We start from the raw sequence: 23,475 nt of genomic DNA on the forward strand, positions 1-23,475 counted from the left end.
ATAGTGATTTAAAAGTGATTAAACAGAAATAGAAAACACACACAAACACACGCAAACACAAACATATATACAGTGCTTTTTTCTGGGGGGACGCAGGGGTATGCATACCCCTAAACATTTTGTGAATCTTTGTACTTTTGTCCATTTACTGTATTTATTTTTCCCGATATGAACTATAAAATGGTGATTTTCTTGAGTCAAAATGAGAGTACCCCTAAACATTTTCCACACACACACAGGAGAAACTAGATGGGCCTTCAGCCTGATCCAGTTCTTATGTTGCCAGTTTTTCCTTTTGAAATTCGTCCCCAAATTCCATTACAGTAAAACCATTGCAGTTCCTACAGTTAAGTAACCCGAGCTGAAGGCGCAGCCAACAAACTCCCTGCCCAGGCAGGGCCCGTTTCCGGGCTTCTCGAGGCAATAAGGGGCCCCTTGAGAAGATTGAGAAACTCCCGTGTAATTAATAATACTTCGGCTTCTCTCTGCTCCTCGCCTCCTGAAGCAGCCTTAGCCCCGCGCTTACCCTGCTTGCTGGATGGAAGGACAAATGGGTGCCCAGCGCGCGCGCCCTGCCCGCCTCGGCCGCCTTCTTTCTGTCTCGGCGTTCAGGTGCTTCTACTGGCAGCTGTTGCTATGGACGCGGCCAGGCCCGGATTCCACCCAGTGGCCCCTCGGCTGGGCTGCAATAATGCCGTGCCTCCCGCCTCATCCCCTTTCATGAGACCAAAGAAGGGGAAAGGAAAAGGCGCTGAATAATTGGGGGAGAAGCGGGTTATTTTAAAAGCGCCTTCTCTATTCCTTATAAAGCTAGCCATGTTAGTTTGTTTCAGCAAAAACAATAGTCTTGTGGGACCTAAAGTCTAGCAAATCTATTATTGTTTACTAAAGCTCGCACTAAAAACAAGCTAAACTAAACCAAAGCTTTTTGGTCCAAAATCCACAAACCAAAATGTTACAAGATAATGAGCACAACATTACAAATCCTCCAGAACACTTTTATCAGGCTAGACGTTACACAAAACGTGTTACAGGAGGGGAGAAAGAGGTGACTAAAGAAATTAATGAAGAAACCCAATATTTTAGTTGGGGCAGAGGCAAGAGAAGGTTAAAGGACCACTGTGGTGCTTTTCATCCCAGGACAAGGAGCACACTGCACCCCTTTTAATCCTTTTAACAACCCTGGGAGGTGAATTAAGCTGATTCCCAATTATCGCTCAGTGAAGCACCAAAATAATTCTGGGAATGGTAGTTTAAGGGTGCCGGGAATTGTAGCTCCCTGCGAGAAGTAGATTATGGCGAGGAATGGATGAAATTTAAAGACTTTTTAGCTAAATATGCTAAGATAACTTAAATAGAAATACTTGCAAGTACCAGATTGGCTAAGGATTTTAATATGTGACGTTGTAGAATAATATGTTGAAAGTTAAATATGAAAAGAAAGAAAGATGTAAATTGAACAAGTAAATTTTATGAGGAATTAAGTTTTGGAAAACTGTTATAATGATATACACTGAAACTCAGCCAGGGGGATTCGAGGAAGTCACTTAACAATGTTAACAAAAGTGGAACTATTACAAGTTAGGATTTTTGTTTGTTTGTTTGTTTGTGTTTGTTATTAATTTGGAAAATCAATTTTAAAAAATGGGGGGGAGAAGTAGATTATGGCACTCAGGTGTCTGCATGTGCTTTAAATTTATACAGAGTGCAGCAATAGAGTTGATTTCAGTAGCCACTGCACCACAGTGGTCCTTTAACCTTCTCTTGCCTCTGCCCCAACTAAAATATTGGGTTTCTTCATTAATTTCTTTAGACACCTCTTTCTTCCCTCCTGTAACATGTTTTGTGTACCGTCTAGCCTGATAAAAGTGTTCTGGAGGATTTGTAATGTTGTGCTCATTATCTTGTAACATTTTGGTTTGTGGATTTTGGACCAAAAAGCTTTGGTTTAGTTTAGCTTGTTTTTAGTGCGAGCTTTAGTAAACAATAATAGATTTGCTAGACTTTAGGTGCCACAAGACTACTGTTTTTGCTGAAACAAACTAACATGGCTAGCTTTCTGAACTTATTTCTTCTTCTGAGCCTGGAAGATATCATAGGTAGCCATTCAGGGTGGAATCTACTACCAGAGGAAGATTCTTTTATACCACCTGAACAGTGACATAGCGTTTTTAAGGTTAACTGCCCTCCAACCAAAAACTTCACAATTTGGCTTCAGTTGACTCTTTCACTGACACGCAAAGCAGCAGGGCTTAATGGTGTTGTTCACTCTACACCCAAAGCTCCATTTCTCATGCCAACCAGGGCAAAAAGTATGGGGCAGGAAGAATGCCTTTCCCCCATACAACTCCTAGGCTGCTATAGCAGTGTGGCCTGGGTGGATCAGGCCGATTGCCTTCATGTCACACAGCAGAGGAAGATCAGGATCCAGCAAATCTTGCCTCCCTCCCATGCTCCATTTTGAGTGTTACCACCAAACACCAGCTGTTGAAGATTCAGGCAGAATGCATTTCTTCCCACAGCCCATAGTTAAATTATGGAACTCAAACAGAACACAGTGATAGACACCAACCTGGTTGGATTTAAAAGAAGATTTGACAAATTTAAGGAGGATAAGGCTGCCAATAGCTACTAGCCATGACAGCTATCCTCTCACAGCTGTCAACTTTTCCCTTTTTTTAAGGGACATTCCCTTATTCCGAATAGGATTCCTCAAAAGAAAAGGGAAAAGTTGACAGCTATGTATCGCTGTGGGTTAAACCACAGAGCCTAGGACTTGCTGATCAGAAGGTTGGTGGTTCGAATCCCCGCAACGGGGTGAGCTCCCGTTGCTCTGTCCCTGCTCCTGCCAACCTAGCAGTTCGAAAGCACGTCAAGGTGCAAGTAGATAAATAGGTACCGCTCCAGCGGGAAGGTAAACGGCGTTTCCGTGCGCTGCTCTGGTTCGCCAGAAGCAGCTTAGTCATGCTGGCCACATGACCCGGAAGCTGTACGCTGGCTCCCTCGGCCAATAAAGCGAGATGAGTGCCGCAACCCGAGTCGGCCATGACTGGACCTAATGGTCAGGGGTCCCCTTTACCTTATGTATCCTCTCACTCGGTGATTGGAGGCCTTAATGCTTCTGAAACCCAATTGCTGGAAACTGCAGGAAAAAAGAATATTCTGGTACTTGGGTCCAGCTTCTGGCATCCAGTTAGCCACTTTGAGAAAAGGATGTTGCACTAGATACCCCATTGGTCTGATCCAGCAGCCTCTTCTTATTTTACCATTGGGGAAAATACAGTGGGCCAGCAGTAACTTCCACCCATGCTTTGGGTTCCTGCAATAGGCGCTCCACTGATGACCGGCTTCCCTCACTGGCAAAGGCAGATTGCAGGCCAGGCCAAGGTGATGTATATGATTGGTGGAAATTGAAATGCTTTGTTTGAAACTTTATAAATACTACTGCCCAGACCACTGGGCATGCAGTTACAGTTCTTGCAGAACGATCCGACTGTAACCTATTGCTTCCTAAGTAATAAAATGACTGAACTCTATCATCTCCCGGCTCCTGAATTTCATTGGCCAGACTTAGGGATCTTTAATAGGGTTTGATGCCTTGCAACAAAGGCACACCTTTGCCTCACCCGAACCCCCTCTAGCATGGTGGATTAGGAGTCTGCTTTGCTCCGTCAATTTGGGGCTTTGCCATGTTTCTCTTTTCTACCCAGCCAGGAGCCTGTATGTTTTGCTGAAAGTGTGAAGCCGACCTGAGTAATAGCTAAGCTTTATGTTTCCATAGACAGGGATGTACCACTGCTTCTTCATCCCAGCATGTAACCTGAATACCTGCAAACACCTAGCAAAGTCCTTACTCCAGAGGAGGCTGACAGCAACAAAATGCAAATGTAAGGGAAGGCAAGAATGACAAGTCTCTTCTCCAGCCTCTGGTGCAGGTCTTATTGCATGCTGTTTTCATATTGTGATTTTATGTTGTAACAACCCTGAGACATGTGGATTTTTTTTTATTTTTTGGAAATCATTTTTATTTGATTTTACAAGTGTAGAGTTATAACAATATCAAATACATATCCATACATAACAGATTTATTTGAATCTCGAGACTTCCCATCATCCCCTTCATGGGTAATATTGTCAACATTTTCAACTGCATATTATTTCATAATCTGTATTTTGTATCCGTCCATATTGTCCATAGTGTTTGTTACATGACAAGTGTTATTAGACTCCTGCTAATGTTTTCATCTGCTTACAGCGGTCTCCTAAATAAATTATAAATTTCCCCCATTCTTTCTTGAAGTTTTTGTCTTCTTGGTTCCTGAGTTTTCCAATCAGTTTTGGCATTTCGGTATAGTTCAACAGCTTGCTTTGCCATTCCTCTCTGGGAGGGACTTTTCTTCTTTCCATCTCTGGGCTAGTAGCATCCATATGGCTGTTGTCGCATACATAAAAAGTCAGCTCCTTTGGGATGTCGGTACCTACAATTCCTAATAAAAAGGCTTCTTCTTTTTTTTTAACCAAAGTTATTTTAAACATTTTTTTCCAATTCATTATACAGTGGTACCTCAGGTTAAGTACTTAATTCGTTCCGGAGGTCCGTACTTAACCTGAAACTGTTCTTAACCTGAAGCACCACTTTAGCACGATTTCTGTTCTCATCCTGAAGCAAAGTTCTTAACCTGAAGCGTATGTAACACGAGGTACCACTGTATATCATTTCCCAGAATGCTTTTAGTACCTTACACTACTGCCACATATGGTAAAAGGTAACTTCTACTTTTCTTTACATTTCCAGCAGGTGAGACCTGTGGATTTGGACGGTACACAAATTAAATAAATAAATAACAAAAATATTTTGGTTGGTCCTAATATTGTCCGGTGGATTTAAAAACAGCTTTTCCCAGTAAATATGGAGAATATAGGGACAACGAAACGCTCTATTTTTTTCTTATCTCTAGGTTAGCAGGAAGCGGGCTGGCAAAACGAGCCACGCCCCCCAATAACATCAGGCTTAGGGGCGGGAACCCGCCCGCGTCACATGACACACCATGGAGACGAGTATGCTTCGGGGTGGCGGGGTTTGCTTCCGGTTGGCACCCGGAAGTGAAGCCTGGTGGGGGAACCTGAGGGCGCAGTGGCGAGGTCTTCCCTGTTGTTGCTGTCAAAGCCGCCTGACGTTCCTGGGTCTCCCGGCTCTCTCCTCGCTTGTGGCCCGATGCATCCGCGGCGCCCCGAGGGCTTCGACGGCCTGGGCTACCGGGGCGGCCGAGAGGAGCCGGGGGGCTTCGTGGCCAAGCCGGACCTCGGCCACTGGGTCAGCACCCCGCCTGACATCCCCGGCAGCCGCAACCTCCACTGGGGGGAGAAGACCCCGCAGTTCGCCGCAGGGACCCCGCTGGGGGCGGCGGGCTTCAATGAGGACTCTTACGCAGGGAGCGTGGCCGCCGGCTCCGGTGCGTATAACGGGGAGCAGGAGAGGCTAGACGGGGCCCGGGCCCCAAAACCAAGGGGGCCAGGAAAGCCCAGCATCTTCCGTGGGTCGCATATATTCTTGCTTCCCACGCTGGATGTCCCCCCCACCCCACCCCAAAAAATCGCCTTTTCTGCTTGCAAAAGGCCAACGTGCAGATTCTTACGCTCCTGGACGTTTTTGTTCGCCTGTCGTAGAAACAGAATTCCCTTCTTTCTGGCAAATTTTGGGCCCGCAACAGTTTGGTGCTGTGCATTCTTTGGAGTGCGGACTGTTCCGAGGGTGCTGGATTGTAAGTGAGGCTCTTCCTAGCCAGAGTGATGAGCCAGAGGCATGCTTAGTACTGTATGCTTTTTAATTTTCTTCCTCCTTACGGTTGGTTCATACTGTATTTCGATTTGGAGTTTTTAAAGCAATCAGTGTGAGTCCCAGAACAAGTGTTCTCCTAACCTGTTGTTCACTAAGAGCTCAGGATGTTGTACAATCCTTCCCTTTACCCAGTTTTTGCAAACCAGTCTCTCTAGAACCAGTTTTTTCTTTTCTTAAGTGGTACGTGTTCCTTTTACTCTCTAGAAAAAATAGTGCTTGTTAGGAAAACATTAGCAATCTATAACAATATATTCTCCACCCCACTCAAATGCTGCTCAGAAAAGCAGCTAGTCCACTTACTTGCCTATACTTTTCCTCTGGGTGAGACAAAAATGGGGATTGGGCCCACCTGTGGTTTGTCCCCTATAGGCCCAATATTTATTGCCACACAGGCTAGAGGGAGATTGACAATGAGATGAGGAGGTAAATGCTCTGAAGTCTTTGCATAATCACTCATCCCACACCTCTCAGTGGTGCAACCGCAAAGAACTAGGCAAGTGGTAGTTGTAAGAAAAGGCTGTTACTTCTTATTGCTTTTTGACACCTTTCTGTTTGGGAAGCTGGGTAAAGGTACTGTGGTCTTGGCAGCTGTCCAGCAGTGTTGACCCTATGATGCTAGGTCTATTTATATTTCTATTTATGTCTCCAAGCAGGAAATGTTGGCCCAAGGTCACCAAATTAGGATCATGGCTCAGTGAGAGTTGTAATTAAGCAAATGTATGTCCCAAATTTGTCATAGGTAAAGGTAAAGGTACCCCTGCCTATACGGGCCAGTCTTGACAGACTCTGGGGTTGTGCGCCCATCTCACTTAAGAGGCCAGGGGCCAGCGCTGTCCGGAGACACTTCCGGGTCACGTGGCCAGCGTGACAAAGCTGCATCTGGTGAGCCAGCGCAGCACACGGAAACACCGTTTACCTTCCCGCCAGTAAGCGGTCCCTATTTATCTACTTGCACCTGGGGGTGCTTTCGAACTGCTAGGTGGGCAGGCGCTGGGACCGAGCAACGGGAGCGCACCCCGCCGCGGGGATTCGAACCGCCGACCTTTCGATCGGCAAGCCCTAGGCGCTGAGGCTTTTACCCACAGCACCACCCGCGTCATAGACTAGAACAAATTTGTCATAGACTAGAACAAATTATAGGGTCGCTGGTGGTGCTGTGGTCTAAACCACTGACCCTAGGGCTTGCCGATTGGAAGGTCAGCGGTTCGTATCCCCGTAATGGGGTGAGCTCCCGTTGCTCAGTCCCAGCTCCTGCCAACCTAACAGTTCAAAAGCACGTCAAAGTGCAAGTAGATAATGGGTACTGCTCTGGCGGGAAGGTAAATGGCATTTCCGTGTGCTGCTCTGCTTTCACCAGAAGCGGCTTAGTCATGCTGGCCACAGGACCCGGAAAAAGTGTCTGCAGACAAATGTCAACTCCCTCGGCCAGTAAAGCAAAATGAGCGCCGCAACCCCAGAGTCATTCGTGACTGGACTTAACTGTCAGGGGTCCTTTACCTTTACCTTTTTAGAACAAATTATATTAGCTTACTTGAGAAATTTAAGGCAATCAGTTATTCATTTATTATATTTTGTAAATATCTATGTCTGTATTTGTGCCTTTACCAGGCTAATGCAAATTTTGAGTAGGGTCCTTCTCCCTGTGTTTTGTTGTGTAGCTGATTAAAACTAACAGTTGTTTGTGTTGTCTTTTGTCTTTCAGAACAGTTGAATAGGTTTGCAGGCTTTGGGATTGGCCTGGCAAGGTAATATCACAATTATGTAATTCATAACATTTTTAATAAACACAAAACCACTTTTTCCAAATCCATATATCTGTATGTGTGTTAAGGTGGCACATGCAACTAAATGCTTTAATATTGTCATTCAGCATAAGCAGAGTTTGCTACCACATTTCAAAAATGTATTCATTACAATATTTATATACTTTCCAAAGTGGTTTTACAAGCAAGTAACAAATACCGTAATACAAAGGCAACATCAGCAGCATCCAGTTATCAAACTCAGTAGCCATCGAAAGAGTTCAGCCAAAAGGTAACTTCTTAAAAAAGGTGTTGCAGCTCTTACAAGAAGAAATGTATGGAGTAGTTGTCCTAACCTGTACTGATAGAAAGTTCCATAACTTGGAAGTACAACATCTCTATTCTAAGCTATCAATATTTACACTTCTTATAAAGGAAGCAAAGCCTTACAACTTGTTCATGTCAGACAAGTGGGCTTATATAGGAGGTGGGAAGAGTAATTGTCATATGAGGGTTTCAGTAAGGCTTTATAAATGAAAGCCAGTGCATTGAAATGAGTACAGAAGCAAATTTGTAGCCTGATCACAAAAGATTAAACAATTACAACTTAGTCTTTAAGGTGCCACAAGACTTTGTTCGGAACTGGAGGAAGCTCACTTTCCTGAAAAGAAGCATTAAAGGCTTTCTTTTCCACAAGCTACAAGCTTTAATGGACAGAGTTCCTGTTGCTTTTACAGGAACGGTAGAACAAAATGATCCAAGCAGTAGTGACATGCAGTTGAATCTGATGCTTGCGGTTTAGATTCTCTCCTAGTGACTGTGTCTAAGTCAGACCAAATGTGAGCAACTTTTATTAGCAAAGCATCTGGCAGAGGCATTGCAGTGAACCGCTGTTGGTTTGCATTCCAGAGACTCTACCTTAGGGCTTAATTGACCCTTCTCGATTCAATTGAGGGTGAGAAAAAAGAGTTATTTGCTGCTGCCACCACCACCGCCACCTCCTCATAGACCTGCAAATGAGCTTTATTGTGTGCTCAGACAGATTTAGCATAAGTTTTCTGCCACGATTCTCAAGTTGGTTCCCCATGCGCTTCCCCTAACTAAACTTGACAGCTGTATGAAGCACAAGGACAGAAAATTGCGATGTTATATAACTCTATTTCTTTGGCGGTATAGCTCTAAATAGAGCCAGAATTTTCTGTACAAACAAGAACAGTATCGTTCATTTGAAACGCAGTTACAAAGGACCCAGTATATTGGTCCGATAGAACTGACACACAGAATCCTTCATTGTATGGGGATTTTTGGTTATTTGGTGAATAAAACTTGGGAGAATTCCCTCTTTGGCGAAGCTTGGCAAACCAGGCACTCTGAGGTGGGCCTTTCCAGTTGCCTACTATCATTGTGGCTGTTTAACTTCTGCTCCTCAAAGATTCTACTATTACCTTAAGGGAGAGTAGCCCCTCCCCCTTAAAGTGTGCTGCCTAGCAACCAGCATCAGGTAACACAAGATGTTTTGCTCCCTACTGGTCAAGGCATTCCGCAGGTCTTGGTTCTTCTCAGGGGCAGGGGTGACTGATGAAGCTTCGGCAACGGATCCTAATGTAAAATGTCTGCTCTCCAGGCCTTAAATGTTTCCTGCCAATTTGTTTGTTTCCTCTTTATAACTTATTGCATAACTGCCGCAGGCTGCATGGGAAATGAATGCGTCACGTCATCAGAATCTTCTCTAGGTCCAAGCTCAAGCCACGTGTATCTGTCAGATTTGGTTTCTGCATAGTAAATATTGGGGACGCGGGTGGCGTTGTGGGTTAAACCACAGAGCCTAGGACTTGCCGATCAGAAGGTCAGAGGTTCGAATCCCCACGACGGGGTGAGCTCCCGTTGCTCGGTCCCTGATCCTGCCAACCTAGCAGTTCAAAAGCATGTCAAAGTGCAAGTAGATAAATAGGTACTGCTCCGGTGGGAAGGTAAACGGCATTTCCATGAGCTGCTCTGGTTCACCAGAAGCGGCTTAGTCATGCTGGCCACATGACCCAGAAGCTGTACGCCGGCTCCCTTGGCCAATAAAGCGAGATGAGCGTCGCAACCCCAGAGTCGTATGCGATTGGACCTAATGGTCAGGGGTCCCTTTACCTTTATAGTAAATATTGTGAAGACTTGGCTCTACTGTTTGGCTTCTGTACTAAATAGCTGTTACAGTGGCAGAACTCGTGTGCTGCTTGGTGTTCAGGTGATAACAGTGGCAAGGAGAGCTTTTTATGAGCTTCATTAACTCATTCCCTTCCTCTTAGATAAGGATCTGGCCGCCACTATCCAAGCACTGTTAACTTCCTGTCTAAATTACTGCAACTATATGCACCACATTGGAGATGTAGAAATGGATTGAAAGCTTAATCTAATGCAGAATTATGTGGCTTATCTTATTGATAAGACCGGGCTATATAGAGAGCTCTAACTTGGTTGCATTTGCTGCCTATTTGCTTCTAGACCCAATTCAAGGTGATGGTGATCTTTTCTAAAGTCCTGAATAGCCTGAGTTCAGCATACCTTGGTAATGGAGAAAGAGGCATGCTTTGCCTTTTGCCCCCAAAAGATGTATGAAGAAGGGAAAAGTCCTTTCCCATCCATGCTCCACACAGTGGAATTAATTGCCAAGGAAGCCCACCTAGTCATGCCTTTAATTTGTCTTCCACCAGCTTTTTACAGCTTTCTTTCAAAACATTTTTGCTGACGTTGGGTAGAATTGTATAGTCCAGCTGTTCTGTTTTGTTGCTCGTATCGCTGCTGTTGGGTGTGCTGCTGCCTTTACTATTTTCCTTCCCGCTTGCCTATTACCCCATCCAGATGCAAGGAGTATTATTCTTATTATTCAGACACATACATTTTTATTTCTGTTTTTATCAATGGAATGCTTTAAATGAGGTTTTAGGCTGTTTAAATTTCTGCTTAAGTGTCATTCATGACTTATTGTATCAGTGTTGTTATAAGTTGTCTCAGTTGCTTGGGCAGCTCATAGATGCTAGTTATAAAAAGTTGTGAGTGAACTTGGAGGGTTGGATCCAGACTTGCCAGGAATGGAACTCTGCTAACTTGACCCTTCTTTTGGTAGAAAGCGGGAGGCTCTTTTCCATGGTTTGCCCTGCAGCCTCCCATAGTCCCCTGAAAACCTATTTCGGAGGATTGTGGGACCCTCTGGAACACCATGGGAGATAGCACTGTGGACTAGAGGAGGAAGGGAAATTTTGCAAAGATCTCCTTCTCTTGAAAGGGCAAGTCTACATCCAACCTCGTGAGATCTGAGTGATTTCAAGATATTCTGTAAAGTTTATCTTTTTAGTTCTTGCTATTATACAAATTATTCTGATAGATAACCACCTTGCCTTAGAGTACTAAAGCATTTTAATAACATTTTGTAACTTAATAACCCTTCAGAGTTATGTTGATTACTAAAACAAGATAATAATAACACTTATTTAGTGTGCCATCTCAATTGTCTTTTCCGCATCTGTTGAAGACCTTCTTCTTTTGACAAGCTTTCTAAGTAGAGATTTTTATCCCAGTTGGTATCTGTACTGAATTTAAAATTATTTTTTATATACATAGTGGGTTTTATATATGCAATTGTTTCATGTATGCTTTATTGTATTGCGAAATTGCTTTGAGGTGCTTCATAGGAAGTGGTTCATAAATGAAATAAATAGTAATAAGTGGATGAAACTTCTGTGTTTAACATAATTGTTTTTCCAAAGTTTGTTTACAGAAAATGTGCTGGCTCATCCTTGCATTGTTCTGCGTCGACAGTGCCAGGTAAGTTGTTGTGAGTTGCTCTCTCAAATGTGTCTTGTTGGCCTCACTTGGGCTGCAGTCCTAAGCATATGCTTCTGTGAGTAAGCACCATTGAACAGAAATGGGATTTACTGCCAAGTAAACATGGATAGGCTTTTGCTTTTAGTATCCAACTAAGTTCTACTCACAGTAGACCTGATGAAGTTATTGGGCCTACATTTGTCATAAGCACTAATTTCTGGTGTATTTGGATACAGCCCATTTAATTTTAATGTCACAGAAAATACTGGATTTGATTGGCTAACTAGTGGCCCTCCAAATGTGGACTCCAATTCCTGCCAGTGGGCAAGTATAGTGGGATTTACGGTCCAACATGTTACCCTCTCCTGGATTAGACACTTCCTTGCAGTTAAAATATGATATTTGAATAGCACTTCAGCATGGATTGTATTTGAGTGATCCTGTAAGTCTTTAGGAAAACAATTGAGATAGTGTTGTGGAGTCAATTACAATATGTTATTATAACATGTTAATTATACCATTTACAAACGTTTGTAACTGTATGTATGTATGTTTGTTTTTGCAGGTTAATTACCATGCCAGGAATTATCATCTCACTCCATTTACAATTGTCAACATTATGTATAGCATCAATAAGGCCCAGGTAGGTATTTGGTGTCTACAGATTTGTTTAAAGAGAAATGAAATAAAACTACCAGTTATATACTACTTTAAGTCTGATTCCTGCCCCTGTCCCCCAAATGCAGTTGGCCAGTATAAAAATATGGCAGATAATAACTGCAGATACGCATAGAAGTCACTGTATAGAAATACTAGTTGCAGGGAAACATCAAATACTGGGTTAGATTATGTAGATATTTTCTTCAAGCTATCGTTTTAAATTTCAGGGGCCCAGAGCTCTTTGGAAAGGAATGGGGAGCACTTTCATTGTTCAAGGCATAACCCTTGGAGCAGAGGGCATCATCAGTGAATTCACACCCTTGCCCAGGTAATTCTCATCTTTCTCTTACATTAAGTAAAAGCAGTATTTGTCCATCATACCTCTTTGGGATCGTCTCAGAAGTTGATTGCATCAGTTTAAAGTAAAACTAAGTGGGCGACATTGCAGTCAGGTCCCACCTTCATGCTTCCAATAAGCATCTGTCTGGCCACTGCAATAATAATAATAATAATAATAATAATAATAATAATAATAATAATAATTTATTATTTATACCCCGCCCATCTTGCTGAGTTTCCCCAGCCACTCTGGGTGGCTCCCAATCAAGTGTTAAAAACAATACAGCATTAGAATGACATGCTGGACTAGAAGGGCCTCTGGCCTGATCAAGCAGCTCTCTTTTTATGTTCTTAATGTCATGCAAGTGGACTTCCACTCACACAGCAGCCTTTTCCTTCCTCTCTTCCCTCAGCAACCCCCTTTCTGCTCCAGGCAATATTTGTTCCAACCCTCTGGAAGGCGCACGGTTCTGCCAACAGTATCTGTTCTACTAATGGACAGACACCGATGGATTTCATCCACCCACTTTAGGTCTGACCAATTGCTGCAACGTTTGCATTAGTAGAACTGTGCAGCGGAATATGCTTAGTTACCTGTTTTGTGCCACGCACGTGGCATTGCAATTCTGTTTGCAAGTCTTATGTTTCCAAGAACATATAAAAGCTGGCTTGGATTAGTCCTATTATGGCAGATCTGAATGGCCAGAGGTGATGATATACTTGGGAATATTCCTGGAATAATAGTAGAACCTCCTTGTAGAATTATAGAAGGCATTGTTGAAAATAGTGGCATAAAGAGCAGGAAAGGAAATGAGCATGATGACATGGGTGAGATCAACAGCCAAGAAGCTGTGGGGTACGTTTGCCTATAGAAGATGGTTGCTAAAGAGCCCCAAAATTAGACTATGGTGTCTTCAATAGACCCTTTATCTGGTCCCAGTCCTGAGAGTAAGCTCCACTGAATTTAGTGGAGCTGCCTTTTGAACAGGCACGGTTAGGATTGCACTGTAAACTGATCTGTGTACCTCTTTAAGAAACTGGATATATTTCTGGTGGGGTGTTAATTGTATAAACAGTAACTGAGTCTTCCTGTGAATTAGAGCTCTTCTTTAACACTTGTTTTCCTCTCCTATTGGAAGCTAAATACACCTCAAGAGTCTCAAATGCTCCCTATGTTTCCAGATTGAAGACTATTTGACCTTGAGCAGCTGATACCATTTCTTAGTAGTTTTTTTTTCCTGTTGGCCAGTGTCTCTTCCAGTTAAGATGAGCTGTTTTAGCTGTTAAGTAGATACAAGCTGATTACTGTGTGTGTCATTCAAAGAGTAAGCTTGTTATCTTGGCAGTAGCATTTTGAAATCCAGGCGTAAGCCCAAAGTAAAGTAACTGTAGTCTTTTAGCGAAAGTAGAGATCCAAGTCTGCTGCCTTTTTGCTACTGAAATAACAGAATGGAAATTGGCATTACAAACTATGTAAAGCATTTGAGAGTATGAGCTTCGCTGTATTGGAGAGTCACTACTTGGATCTGCATGACCTCAAGGAACATAAAGCAATATTTTAAATGTAACTAGCCAGTAGTTAGTAAAGGAAGACTCATTGACATGCTGATTATTGAAAAATGAATGAAAATAAGTCAATACAATAAAAACATTGCATTAAAAAATATTCTGATAGCCATAAAACACAGTCATTGCACTGTTTTAGTTGTTAATTTACTAGATTGGGTTTAAAGGAATCCTCAGTAGGAAGCTATAAAACTCTTCAAAAAGGTATAAATGCCTGTTACTACTGATAGGTAATGAATTATCCTTGCAGAGGTTTGCTCAAGCCATTTTCTTCCCTTACCTTGCGCCCCAGTCAGTTGCCCAGCTAGTTATAAGGATCTGCACATTTTGGCTTTAGATTGTACCTGGTGCCAACACTGATAGTGTCTTAAAAATCTATGAAATCTGTATTAATAGTTTTGGTGTCATTCAAAACAACTGTTAAAAATTACTTATGGAACAAAACCACTATATTACAGAAGTTTAAATTTATTAAATTCTTAGGTTTATTAAGTTCTTAGGTTCTGTAGCCTTTCGTGGTTCAACTTGAAAAAGGCACAGAAACAGGTTCTTCTGTTCCTTTCTTCTTCTTTTTTTAATGTATTTTTATTGAAGATTTTCTTCTTTTGCGGGAAATGTTCTGTACATGCAGTGGCTTTCCTATATGTGTTCTAATCTCTGATGTAGAAATGCATAACATAGCACTGTTCAGGCAGAGCTTTGTAGGCACCTGTGTCTATGAAAACCTGTAGATTATGAGCACTATCCAACCCTGCACAAACAACTTCGCCATCTCCCCTTCACCCCTGCACCCTCTGGAACAGATTTTTGCCATTGCACAAGGAGGGCTGCCGGCAGAAGAGGAGAAGAATTTCCATCACATGAGCAGAAATCAGTTCCGCAAGCAGACTGTTGCTGTTGGGTGTTGCCTGTTGTGCAAGTCATTTCACCATAAGATATAAAGGAGTCTTTGAATTTTGGTTAGTAACCATTTATTGCCAATTACTGCTTTATTTTTTGTAGAGAACTTTCATATAAGTGGAGTCCCAAGCAGATAGGAGGACATCTTATGCTGAAAGGGTACGTACATGTGTTAAATTTACTCCCATTTTTTTTAGTACAGAAGGATGTTGTTATACTACTTGAAAAAAGAACCAAGAGCAACTTAATAGTTCAAATATGCAAAAAAAAAAAGATTAATTAGAAACATGGCAATAACTCTTTTTTTAGCAATCTGAAGTATGTCAACTTCATATTGTAATATATAAAAAAATTTAAAACTTGTCCAGTAGCACCTTAGAGACCAAGTAAGTTTGTTCTTGGTATAAGCTTTCGTGTGCATGCACACTTCTTCAGATACACTGAAACAGAAGTCACCAGACCCTTATATATATATAGTGGTACCTCGGGTTAAGTACTTAATTCGTTCCGGAGGTCCGTTCTTAACCTGAAACTGTTCTTAACCTGAAGCACCACTTTAGCTAATGGGGCCTCCTGCTGCCACCACGCCGCTAGAGCACGATTTCTGTTCTCATCCTGAAGCAAAGTTCTTAACCCGAGGTAGTATTTCTGGGTTAGCGGAGTCTGTAACCTGAAGTGTATGTAACCTGAAGCGTATGTAACCTGAGGTACCACTGTAGTGGGAGGGTGGGGTGGGGTTTTTCTCAGGAGGGTAGTAGGAGATGGGTGATTGACTCAGTGGGTATGGTAAACCTGTTGGTAAACCTGTTGACGTCTGGTAATGACTTAATTAGTCCTACAGGAAAAAGCAAGGGATAGTATGCAGATGATTAGCATACATGAATCTACAACTTCAAATTGAGTTAAATTTTAGAACTCTCAAATCGCCTAATCTTTATATATGTAAGTCTTATCATGTGTCTCCATCTTGCTCCGAGGAGTACATCTAAGGAGATTGCTGCATTAATGTCTAGAAATGAGGCCTTTGGAATTGAACTGTCATTTCTGTAAGACTCCCACTAATGAATTTGCACAGAAATATCATACCAATGGTTTTGTAGAATATGATCTACTATCATACCTCTTGTTGCGTTTGCTTCAGGTTAAATCTTTTCAGGTTGTGTCCCACGGCGACCTGGAAGTAACGGAACAGGTTACTTCTGGGTTTCGCCACTCGCACATGCACAGACACTCAAAATGACGTTACGCGCATGCGCTGAAGCTGCGAATCTTGACCCGCGCAGACGCGGGTTGCGTTCCACTCAGGTTGCGAACGGGGCTCCGGAACAGATCCCGTTCGCAACCAGAGGTACCACAATATTTCACTTAATATGCATATTGAGAAGTAATGCCATAAGAATCCGTAACTACTAAATTAATCTTGGATGTGGATTCATCTTACCATTAGGAGGATTTTAACAGCATGTTCCCCCACCTAAGCCAAATAATTTAAATCTTAGAAACAGGGCTAAACTGATTTAAATTAAAGCCTCAGTTTAGATCATGGGTAGGCAAACTTTGGCCTGGGGGCCGGATCCGGAATCAGCGTGTTTTTACATGAGTAGAATGTGTGCTTTTATTTAAAATGCATCTGTGGGTTATTTATGGGACATAGGAATTGGGGTTTCCCCCCCAAAAAAAATATAGTCCGGCCCCCCACAATGTCTGAGGGGACAATGGACTTGGCCCCCTGCTGAAAAAAATTGCTGACCCCTGGTTTAGATGGACTATTGACTGAGCTGTTTGTTTGAAACTGTAGCAAAAAAAACATGTCATTATCAAAATGATAAGTGTTTGTTTGTGCTTTCCTCTAGGCTGACTTGCTTGATAGCAATGCCTTTTTATTCTGCAAGTCTGATTGAAACAGTGCAGGTAAGTTAAATGCTTATTGTCTGCTGTCAGGTAACATTATTTGGGGAATCAGAGGTGAAAGTATCCTAGCATCAGCTGGCCCGAGCTTTGGTATTCTGTCTTTATTTGCATTGTCCCTGGAAGAAGAGATATTCTGCTTTATTAAAAGTATTTGATACACAGCAATATCATGTTTTGTATTACTAGTTATTTTTAAATTCACAGCAAATAATTCCTACCTCTCAAGAGCTGATTTCAGCTAATTTCTTTAAATGGTTTTATTTGGATCTGGAAAATCCAACACAAAGGTTTTTAGCAGGTGCCACAAGCTTGTATCAATGGGCAGGGAATGACATCTGAACTGTATGGTGAGGAAAACTCTCTTAATGTATTGAACTACCTGTCAAAGTTGATTGAGCTTGCACATTTCATCGCTCAGTAAGTTTATTTTCTAGTTTACTGCTTTTCAGTTTGTGCCATTCCAAGCCACTTGGTGGCGCACCAGTTACTTCAAAAAAATTTTGGCTTGGGGGTTTGAAGCATAGGATGAAATTGAGCCACTTGGTTTGGTTCATTTCTGTGTTCAATTAACCACAGTAGTGCAGCTCTCTCTGTGTGTGTGATATTTCCTTTGAGGTTTTCGTCTGCATATTTTGAAAAATCACCTTCCCTTGTTACTACAACGTGAAATTAAAAACCTGCACGTGCTTATTTCTTTCTGCTTGGCGTTCTCTTAAACGAGGAATGAAATGGCTCTTGGTATCATGAGAAATGCTTGTGATCAGGATTGGAGCCCAGGACACCAAGAACTGTGCAACTTGTTCCACGCGCTCAGTCTTTTCTGCAGCCCCCTGTGCCACATGGAAAACTCCTATTGATTTTAAAAAATACCCCTTCATGTGGCGTGGTGTATTTTGATAAATGCCCGTAGTCTCTTTAGATGCACAGAACTAGTCAGGTTCTTGGGATCCTGACCACGGATTTTTAAAATTATTAATACTGGTGAATTTCTGTTTGTGTTTTATACAGCCTAGTAGAGTTCAAGAAACCCTTTGTTCATTAAAAAAAATAGCAAGTGGGTGGAAACAGCCCTCCCTCCCTTCCTTTTCCGAAATGGGTGTGATATCTTTTAGAGGCATAATGTCAAGTTAGCAGGAATAGCTTCAAACCGCTACTTTCCTTTGCCATTTAGCAAAGATATAATTGGAAACACCTACTAACGTATTGGCAAATCCCCATAGGTTTTCAAGGAAACGTTAGTTCATACTGTTTCCAATGACCTAAATTGTTTGGCATCTAATTTGCTCTGTTCAATACACATATGGAGAGGTTAGCGTGTATCTGTATATTTACGTGTGAGTGAGATAAGGGAGTGTGGTTATGCACTGCCTCAGCTTCAGGACCTGTCCTTCCAGTGAGCACTCAGGGCTGATTTCCTTCAGAATGGAGAGGCTTGATCTTCTTGCAGTCCATGGGACTCTCAAGAGTCTCCTCCAGCACCATAATTCAAAAGCATCAATTCTTCGGCGATCAGACTTCTTTATGGTCCAGCTCTCACTTCCATGCATCACTACTGGGGAAACCATAGCTTGAACTATACGGACCGTTGTTGGCAAGGTGATGTCTCTGCTTTTTAAGATGCTGTCTAGACTTGTTAGGTCGGTCCAAATCTTAACTACCACGTCTAGGGTGCGTTCTGGTGGGAGGTAAGTGCTAATACAGAAAAATGGGCCTCCTGCCACTGCACTAAACTGTAGTGGCAAGAAATATTCATAAAGGAGATCTGACTCCACAACACTAATTTCCCCAGCCAGATCCAGTGAGGTAAAGGTGGTCAGTCCCCCACTTCCTTGTCCTTTTTGATGCCTCTTGCTGCAGGGAGACTATGCTGAGAGTATCCCTGCAAATGTATATTATGATCCTGTTGCTGAAGCTGGTTATGCATAATTTGTTTATAAGTAAAAAAAAATTAAAAATGGCAACAGTCACAACTTCTGGACGTTTGTTCATTGGAAACACTGTGGTGCTTTTTCTTTTTTCTTTTCTTTTTACAGAGCGAAATCATTCGGGATAATCCTGGGATTTTAGATTGTCTGAAAGAGGGCATCGGCAGAGCAATGGGCTTTGGAGTGCCCCACAGCAAGCGGCTCCTCCCTCTCCTGGCCCTGGCTTTTCCGACTGTTCTACACGGAGTTCTTCATTATGTGATCAGTTCCATTGTTCAAAAGTTAGTCCTGCTCCTCCTCAAGAAAGAGAATTCCCCCAGCCTTCCAGCTGAGAATTCGAGTTCTGTGCAAAACATGCTGGATGCTTATTTCCCCGAACTTATTGCCAGCTTTGCTGCCAGCCTTTGCGCTGATGTGATGCTCTACCCTCTGGAGACAGTTTTGCACCGTCTTCATATCCAAGGGACACGCACCATCATTGACAATACGGACCTGGGATACGAAGTCCTCCCCATCAACACCCAGTACGAAGGAATGAGAGACTGTATCAATACCATAAAGCGCGAAGAAGGAATATTGGGGTTTTACAAAGGGTTTGGGGCTGTAGTTGTACAGTACACCTTACACGTTGCTGTTCTGCAGTTCACTAAAATTCTTTACTCGACGCTGCTCCAGAATGTTTCTTAGAAGGTGATGGGTGTGGCCACTCAAAAGTCCACGTATTCAGGCAGTAGGTCAGCAAGTGAAAGCTGCAAGTTTAGAATCTACAGTAATGGTTTTCTCCTTGCCAGCCACCTAGAATGTTCCTGTGTAAATAGATGTGCGTTGTCCCAGGCCCTTTATGAAATACTTAATCAGAGAGAGAGAGAGAGATAAATGAAGCATGGAAGTCTATACAGGCCAGGGCTTTTCAATATTGAAATGTAAATAAATGATTGCAACATCTTTTGTAAATCTGTATCTGCTGTGTAGAGTGTGATTTTCCGATTGCTGATAAATCCTGCACAAACTCAATTTGAAATGAATGATAGCTGTGATCTTGTTCTTAAAGTCTTGTCACTTCTCAAAGGGACTTGCACTGAGGACTGTGTGCCTTTGCTTCTGTCTGTAGAATTATTTTGACTACATTTGAATGCTCTCAAAAACCAATGAACTTTGACAACTCTGCTGAAGGGTTTTGCCATATAACTGCTGTAACAAGGATTAAAATTGCTATGGTTACGAATGTGAATGTAGAAGTGGTTGCTATTCCAGTTTTTCCACATCGTATTCTTGTTGATTTACAAATGACAGTGAGGCTAATGGGTAATGAAAAGTGTGAAGATTCTAAAATATTATAAGCAGTTTATAAATACATTGCCTGACCACTACTAGGCAAACACCATAAGAACACTTGAAAACAAATTCCATTGAAGTCTGATGGATTTTATTTTAAATAAATGTGTTCTAAATAAGATATGTCTTATCCCAAAATATGTGTTATTATTTTTTCTATGTTAGCACAATCATGGCCCTAATTAGATCATGTTTTCAAATACCAGTCAAAAGTATTTTATTTTATTTTATTGCTATGGCTCGTAATAATAAATAAAGATTATTCTGATTCTAGTATAATAAAAAAGCTTGCCTTTTAACATTGCTCATCCCCAGCTCCCTAAAGAGTGAAGTTCTTTTTAAAGAATTTTGGCTGAAATCTGTGGTTTGCCTGTCTTATCAATCAGTGTCCTTTCCACTTGTGACTTCAGCTTTTTATTCTTTGCTTAATTATTCTTCTGGAAAAGGTGGTTGTAGTTGTAGAGCAGCACTCTGTTGCTTGTCAGTATAATATACCACCACTAAACTTAAAACTTTGGCTTTATTAAAAACCAATTCCGATCATTAAATGTTTTATTTTGCTTTGATAATGGAAGTATTTAGAAGGATGTTTCTAATTCACTAGCATGCTGAAAACAAGTTCTGAAAAGTTCCTGCTTACCTCATAAATTAACAAGTGGTATTAGAGAATTGGTATAGCTGTATGAATCTAGTAAATGTGCAAATTTAGGCTATGTATAAATGTTCTTATTTAATAGAAAGCAATTGTTGCATACACATGGAACTGTTCTGACACACATGAAAATAGCACTGAAAGAAAGCATTTGTTCTGCTCACTGTTAGCAAACATTTGGGGGTGTCTTTAGCCCTTGGATATAAGGATGGAAGACAGAGGAAAACTTCAGCTGTTCTGCATCTGGACTGTTTGGCAGAACAAAGCAAATACTGCAAACAAATTACCTAAGAAGAAGAATTTTAGGGGGGAATTGACTTTTAAATGTATGTTGTAGATGTAATATCTTCATGCTTTTAAAGGGATCTTGAATGCTTTTAAAGGATGGTGCACTAGTAGCACTAAAATAAAACTTTAAAAACATAATACTGTGATGAGCCATGGGTCCTGATAACACAATAAATTTGTTTCACCTAGACAGGATGCTAATGACATTAGGGGGAGAATCAGAAAAATTGTTGGTTGAGAGCCATATCATCTTTTTAAACTTTATACATACTGTGTGTACATTAGAGGTGTCCCAAGCTGAGAGTGCAATGCATATTTGGCTAATTTGGGTTCATCATTGGAGAGGGAAGTACAGTGGTACCTCAGGTTACATACGCTTCAGGTTACAGACTCCGCTAACCCAGAAATATTACCTCGGGTTAAGAACTTTGCTTCAGGATGAGAACAGAAATCGTTCTCCAGCGGCATGGCAGCAGCAGGAGGCCCCATTAGCTAAAGTGGTGCTTCAGGTTAAGAACAGTTTCAGGTTAAGAACAGGCCTCCAGAATGAATTAAGTACTTAACCCGAGGTACCACTGTACTTTTTCTTGGATGTTAGACTTTTGCAACATGTGAGGTAGCCCTAATTAAAGTTCAACAAGAACACATTTGACTCCTGGGGTTGTATGCAGAAATCAGATTTTTGTTCATAATAATTTCTCAGTTTTGTACAATGAGAGCTTCTCTCAGGATACAAGCATTGTTATAGCTGTTGGTGTTTCAGAAATTGCCTTTATATTCGGCATTCTCAAAGTGCATTGGGGGGGAATGCTGTTCAAGAGCAAAATAAATATATAAATCTACCATTGCTAAAGCAAATCAACAGTAAATATGGTTTAATATAAAATAAAACAGCCCTGACAGGAAACTTAGTCCTTATTTTCATTTAAAATAATTTGAAGGCAGTATTGAACTAAATACATGTGCTTTAAAGCAAAACAATTGCTAGGCTGCCTACATTACGGCAGTTCTACATGTGCCCACTCAGCTCAAAGAGGAAGAACAATGAGAATGAAATATTTTGAATTATCCAAACAGTGCAAGACACGACATATGATATTGTGGCCTGCTATTGAAAATCTTAATCCAGTAGAACATGCAGTGAGCAAAAAGGTGACTTTTGCACACACACAAAATCTTTTCTGCCGTGCCTCCTCATGCTGCTCTGTAGGGTCTCTCAATGTTTTGGAAAACATGGGGAGAGAAAAGCAGATGGGAGGAGAATTGGTGAAAATCACCACCTGCTCATGGAAACTTCTGCTGCATCAAATAGCCTATCAGCAGAGAAACAATCAGATACAGCCAACAACCTTACATGCCTGATTCGGATAACTTTGGTCTTGAGTTTGGGTGGAGTAGCTTCACGGAACCAGCAACAGTTAACAGCCCCAAAGGGACCAACACCCTTTGGTTTCGCCCCTTCAGGATCAGCAGCTATGCTTTAATGACTGTCAGGGATAGCAATCAGCTAACCGACTGCCCAGCCTCTTTGTAAAAACTCAGCCACAATTGTAAAAACTCAACCACAGACTGAGTTTGCCTGTTGGAGCGTTGGTCTCTAAGAGATTCCTGGAGTTCCTAGCCAGCTGGAAAGAAAAGCAATGGATTTGCTAGTGGAGAAAGGGGGTGAGAGGTGAAGAATGAGGAGCCAGATGCTTCACATCTCCTCTCCCCACAGTTACTGTAACCAGCAGCAAGACAAATCTTTTTTATCACCTCATTCACTTCCCAGAGGAGGGAGAGCCGGTTGCTGAAAATACTCTGGTGTGTGGGTTTATTTGCAGACTCTTGGTCTCATTCAGCAAGGAAATTCTTGCTGTATATTCAGGCCAGGACAGGAGGTGGTGGTGGTGGTGGTTAAGTCTTAACTTTTTTTGGTCACATGAATCTTCCCCTGTCCCCAACCCTTTGTTTCCAAGACACTGGAAAAAAATCACAAAGTGATCACCAGAACAAGACTGGCATCCGAAACAGGAGACATACACGTGTCTTATTGGCACGTGGTTTTCATGTGACAACTCTGTCTTGTCATTCGTTTTCTAAGGAAGCACTAATTGTGAGTGGACTTTCTGTCTATACTGTTGGGATGCAAGGGACCTGGAAACAGTAATTAAATGGAATGGGTGTGTGATTTTCTGAAGTCAAAATGGTTATGAAATAATCTTTCTCCATGAGACACACACACACACACACACAAAAGCAGACAACCATCAAACTATTTCTCATTGAAGAGGGAAGGCTGTGATTCACAACCCCTGGGACCACTAAATCTTGAGGTGTGGCAGCATAGAGAATCATAGAATTGGAAGGGGCTCCAGGGGACATCTCGTCCAACCATCCAAACACACTGTGTCCCATCCAATTTGAAACCATACCAGACCCTGCTTGACTTTGCAAAGGTGCCAACAGTTTTATTGATGCACCATAATTGTTAAAATGATTGATAGAATATGAGATCCTAACAGATTA

General features: G+C 41.9%; 2 protein-coding genes across 5 annotated transcripts in view; one reads left to right on the forward strand and one right to left on the reverse strand.

Annotated features, from left to right (window-relative positions):
- Positions 1-652, reverse strand: part of TMEM232 (transmembrane protein 232) — a 145,805-nt gene extending 145,153 nt beyond the window's left edge. For all 3 annotated transcript variants that reach the window (XM_053407638.1, XM_053407640.1, XM_053407635.1), the window contains exon 1: positions 527-652. The gene's annotated coding sequence lies outside the window, so the exon portion shown is untranslated. The remainder of the gene's footprint in view (positions 1-526) is intronic.
- A 4,434-nt stretch (positions 653-5,086) lies between these two features.
- SLC25A46 (solute carrier family 25 member 46) lies at positions 5,087-19,923 on the forward strand. Of its 2 annotated transcripts, XM_053408209.1 has the most exons (8): positions 5,087-5,453; positions 7,542-7,584; positions 11,334-11,391; positions 11,957-12,034; positions 12,279-12,379; positions 14,959-15,015; positions 16,710-16,767; positions 18,801-19,923. In XM_053408209.1, exons 1-8 carry the CDS (start codon positions 5,216-5,218, stop codon positions 19,377-19,379), a joined length of 1,212 nt encoding a protein of 403 aa, XP_053264184.1. In that variant the 5' UTR covers positions 5,087-5,215; the 3' UTR covers positions 19,380-19,923. The 2 variants fall into 2 exon arrangements, with proteins under 2 accessions (XP_053264184.1, XP_053264185.1); XM_053408210.1 differs by lacking the exons at positions 5,087-5,453; positions 7,542-7,584 and adding an exon at positions 9,083-9,185.
- Positions 19,924-23,475: the final 3,552 nt, after the last annotated feature.

The sequence above is a fragment of the Podarcis raffonei genome, chromosome 11, assembly GCF_027172205.1.
Source record: "Podarcis raffonei isolate rPodRaf1 chromosome 11, rPodRaf1.pri, whole genome shotgun sequence".
NCBI classification, from domain to species: domain Eukaryota; kingdom Metazoa; phylum Chordata; class Lepidosauria; order Squamata; family Lacertidae; genus Podarcis; species Podarcis raffonei.

Coding starts and splice junctions, on each gene's coding strand:
- SLC25A46 (XM_053408209.1), top strand. CDS start 5,216: ATGCATCCGCGGCGCCCCGAGGGCTTCGACGGCCTGGGCTACCGGGGC. Junction 7,585..11,333: donor TTTGGGATTGGCCTGGCAAG/GTAATATCACAA, acceptor GTTTTTCCAAAG/TTTGTTTACAGAAAATGTGC. Junction 15,016..16,709: donor GGACATCTTATGCTGAAAGG/GTACGTACATGT, acceptor GCTTTCCTCTAG/GCTGACTTGCTTGATAGCAA.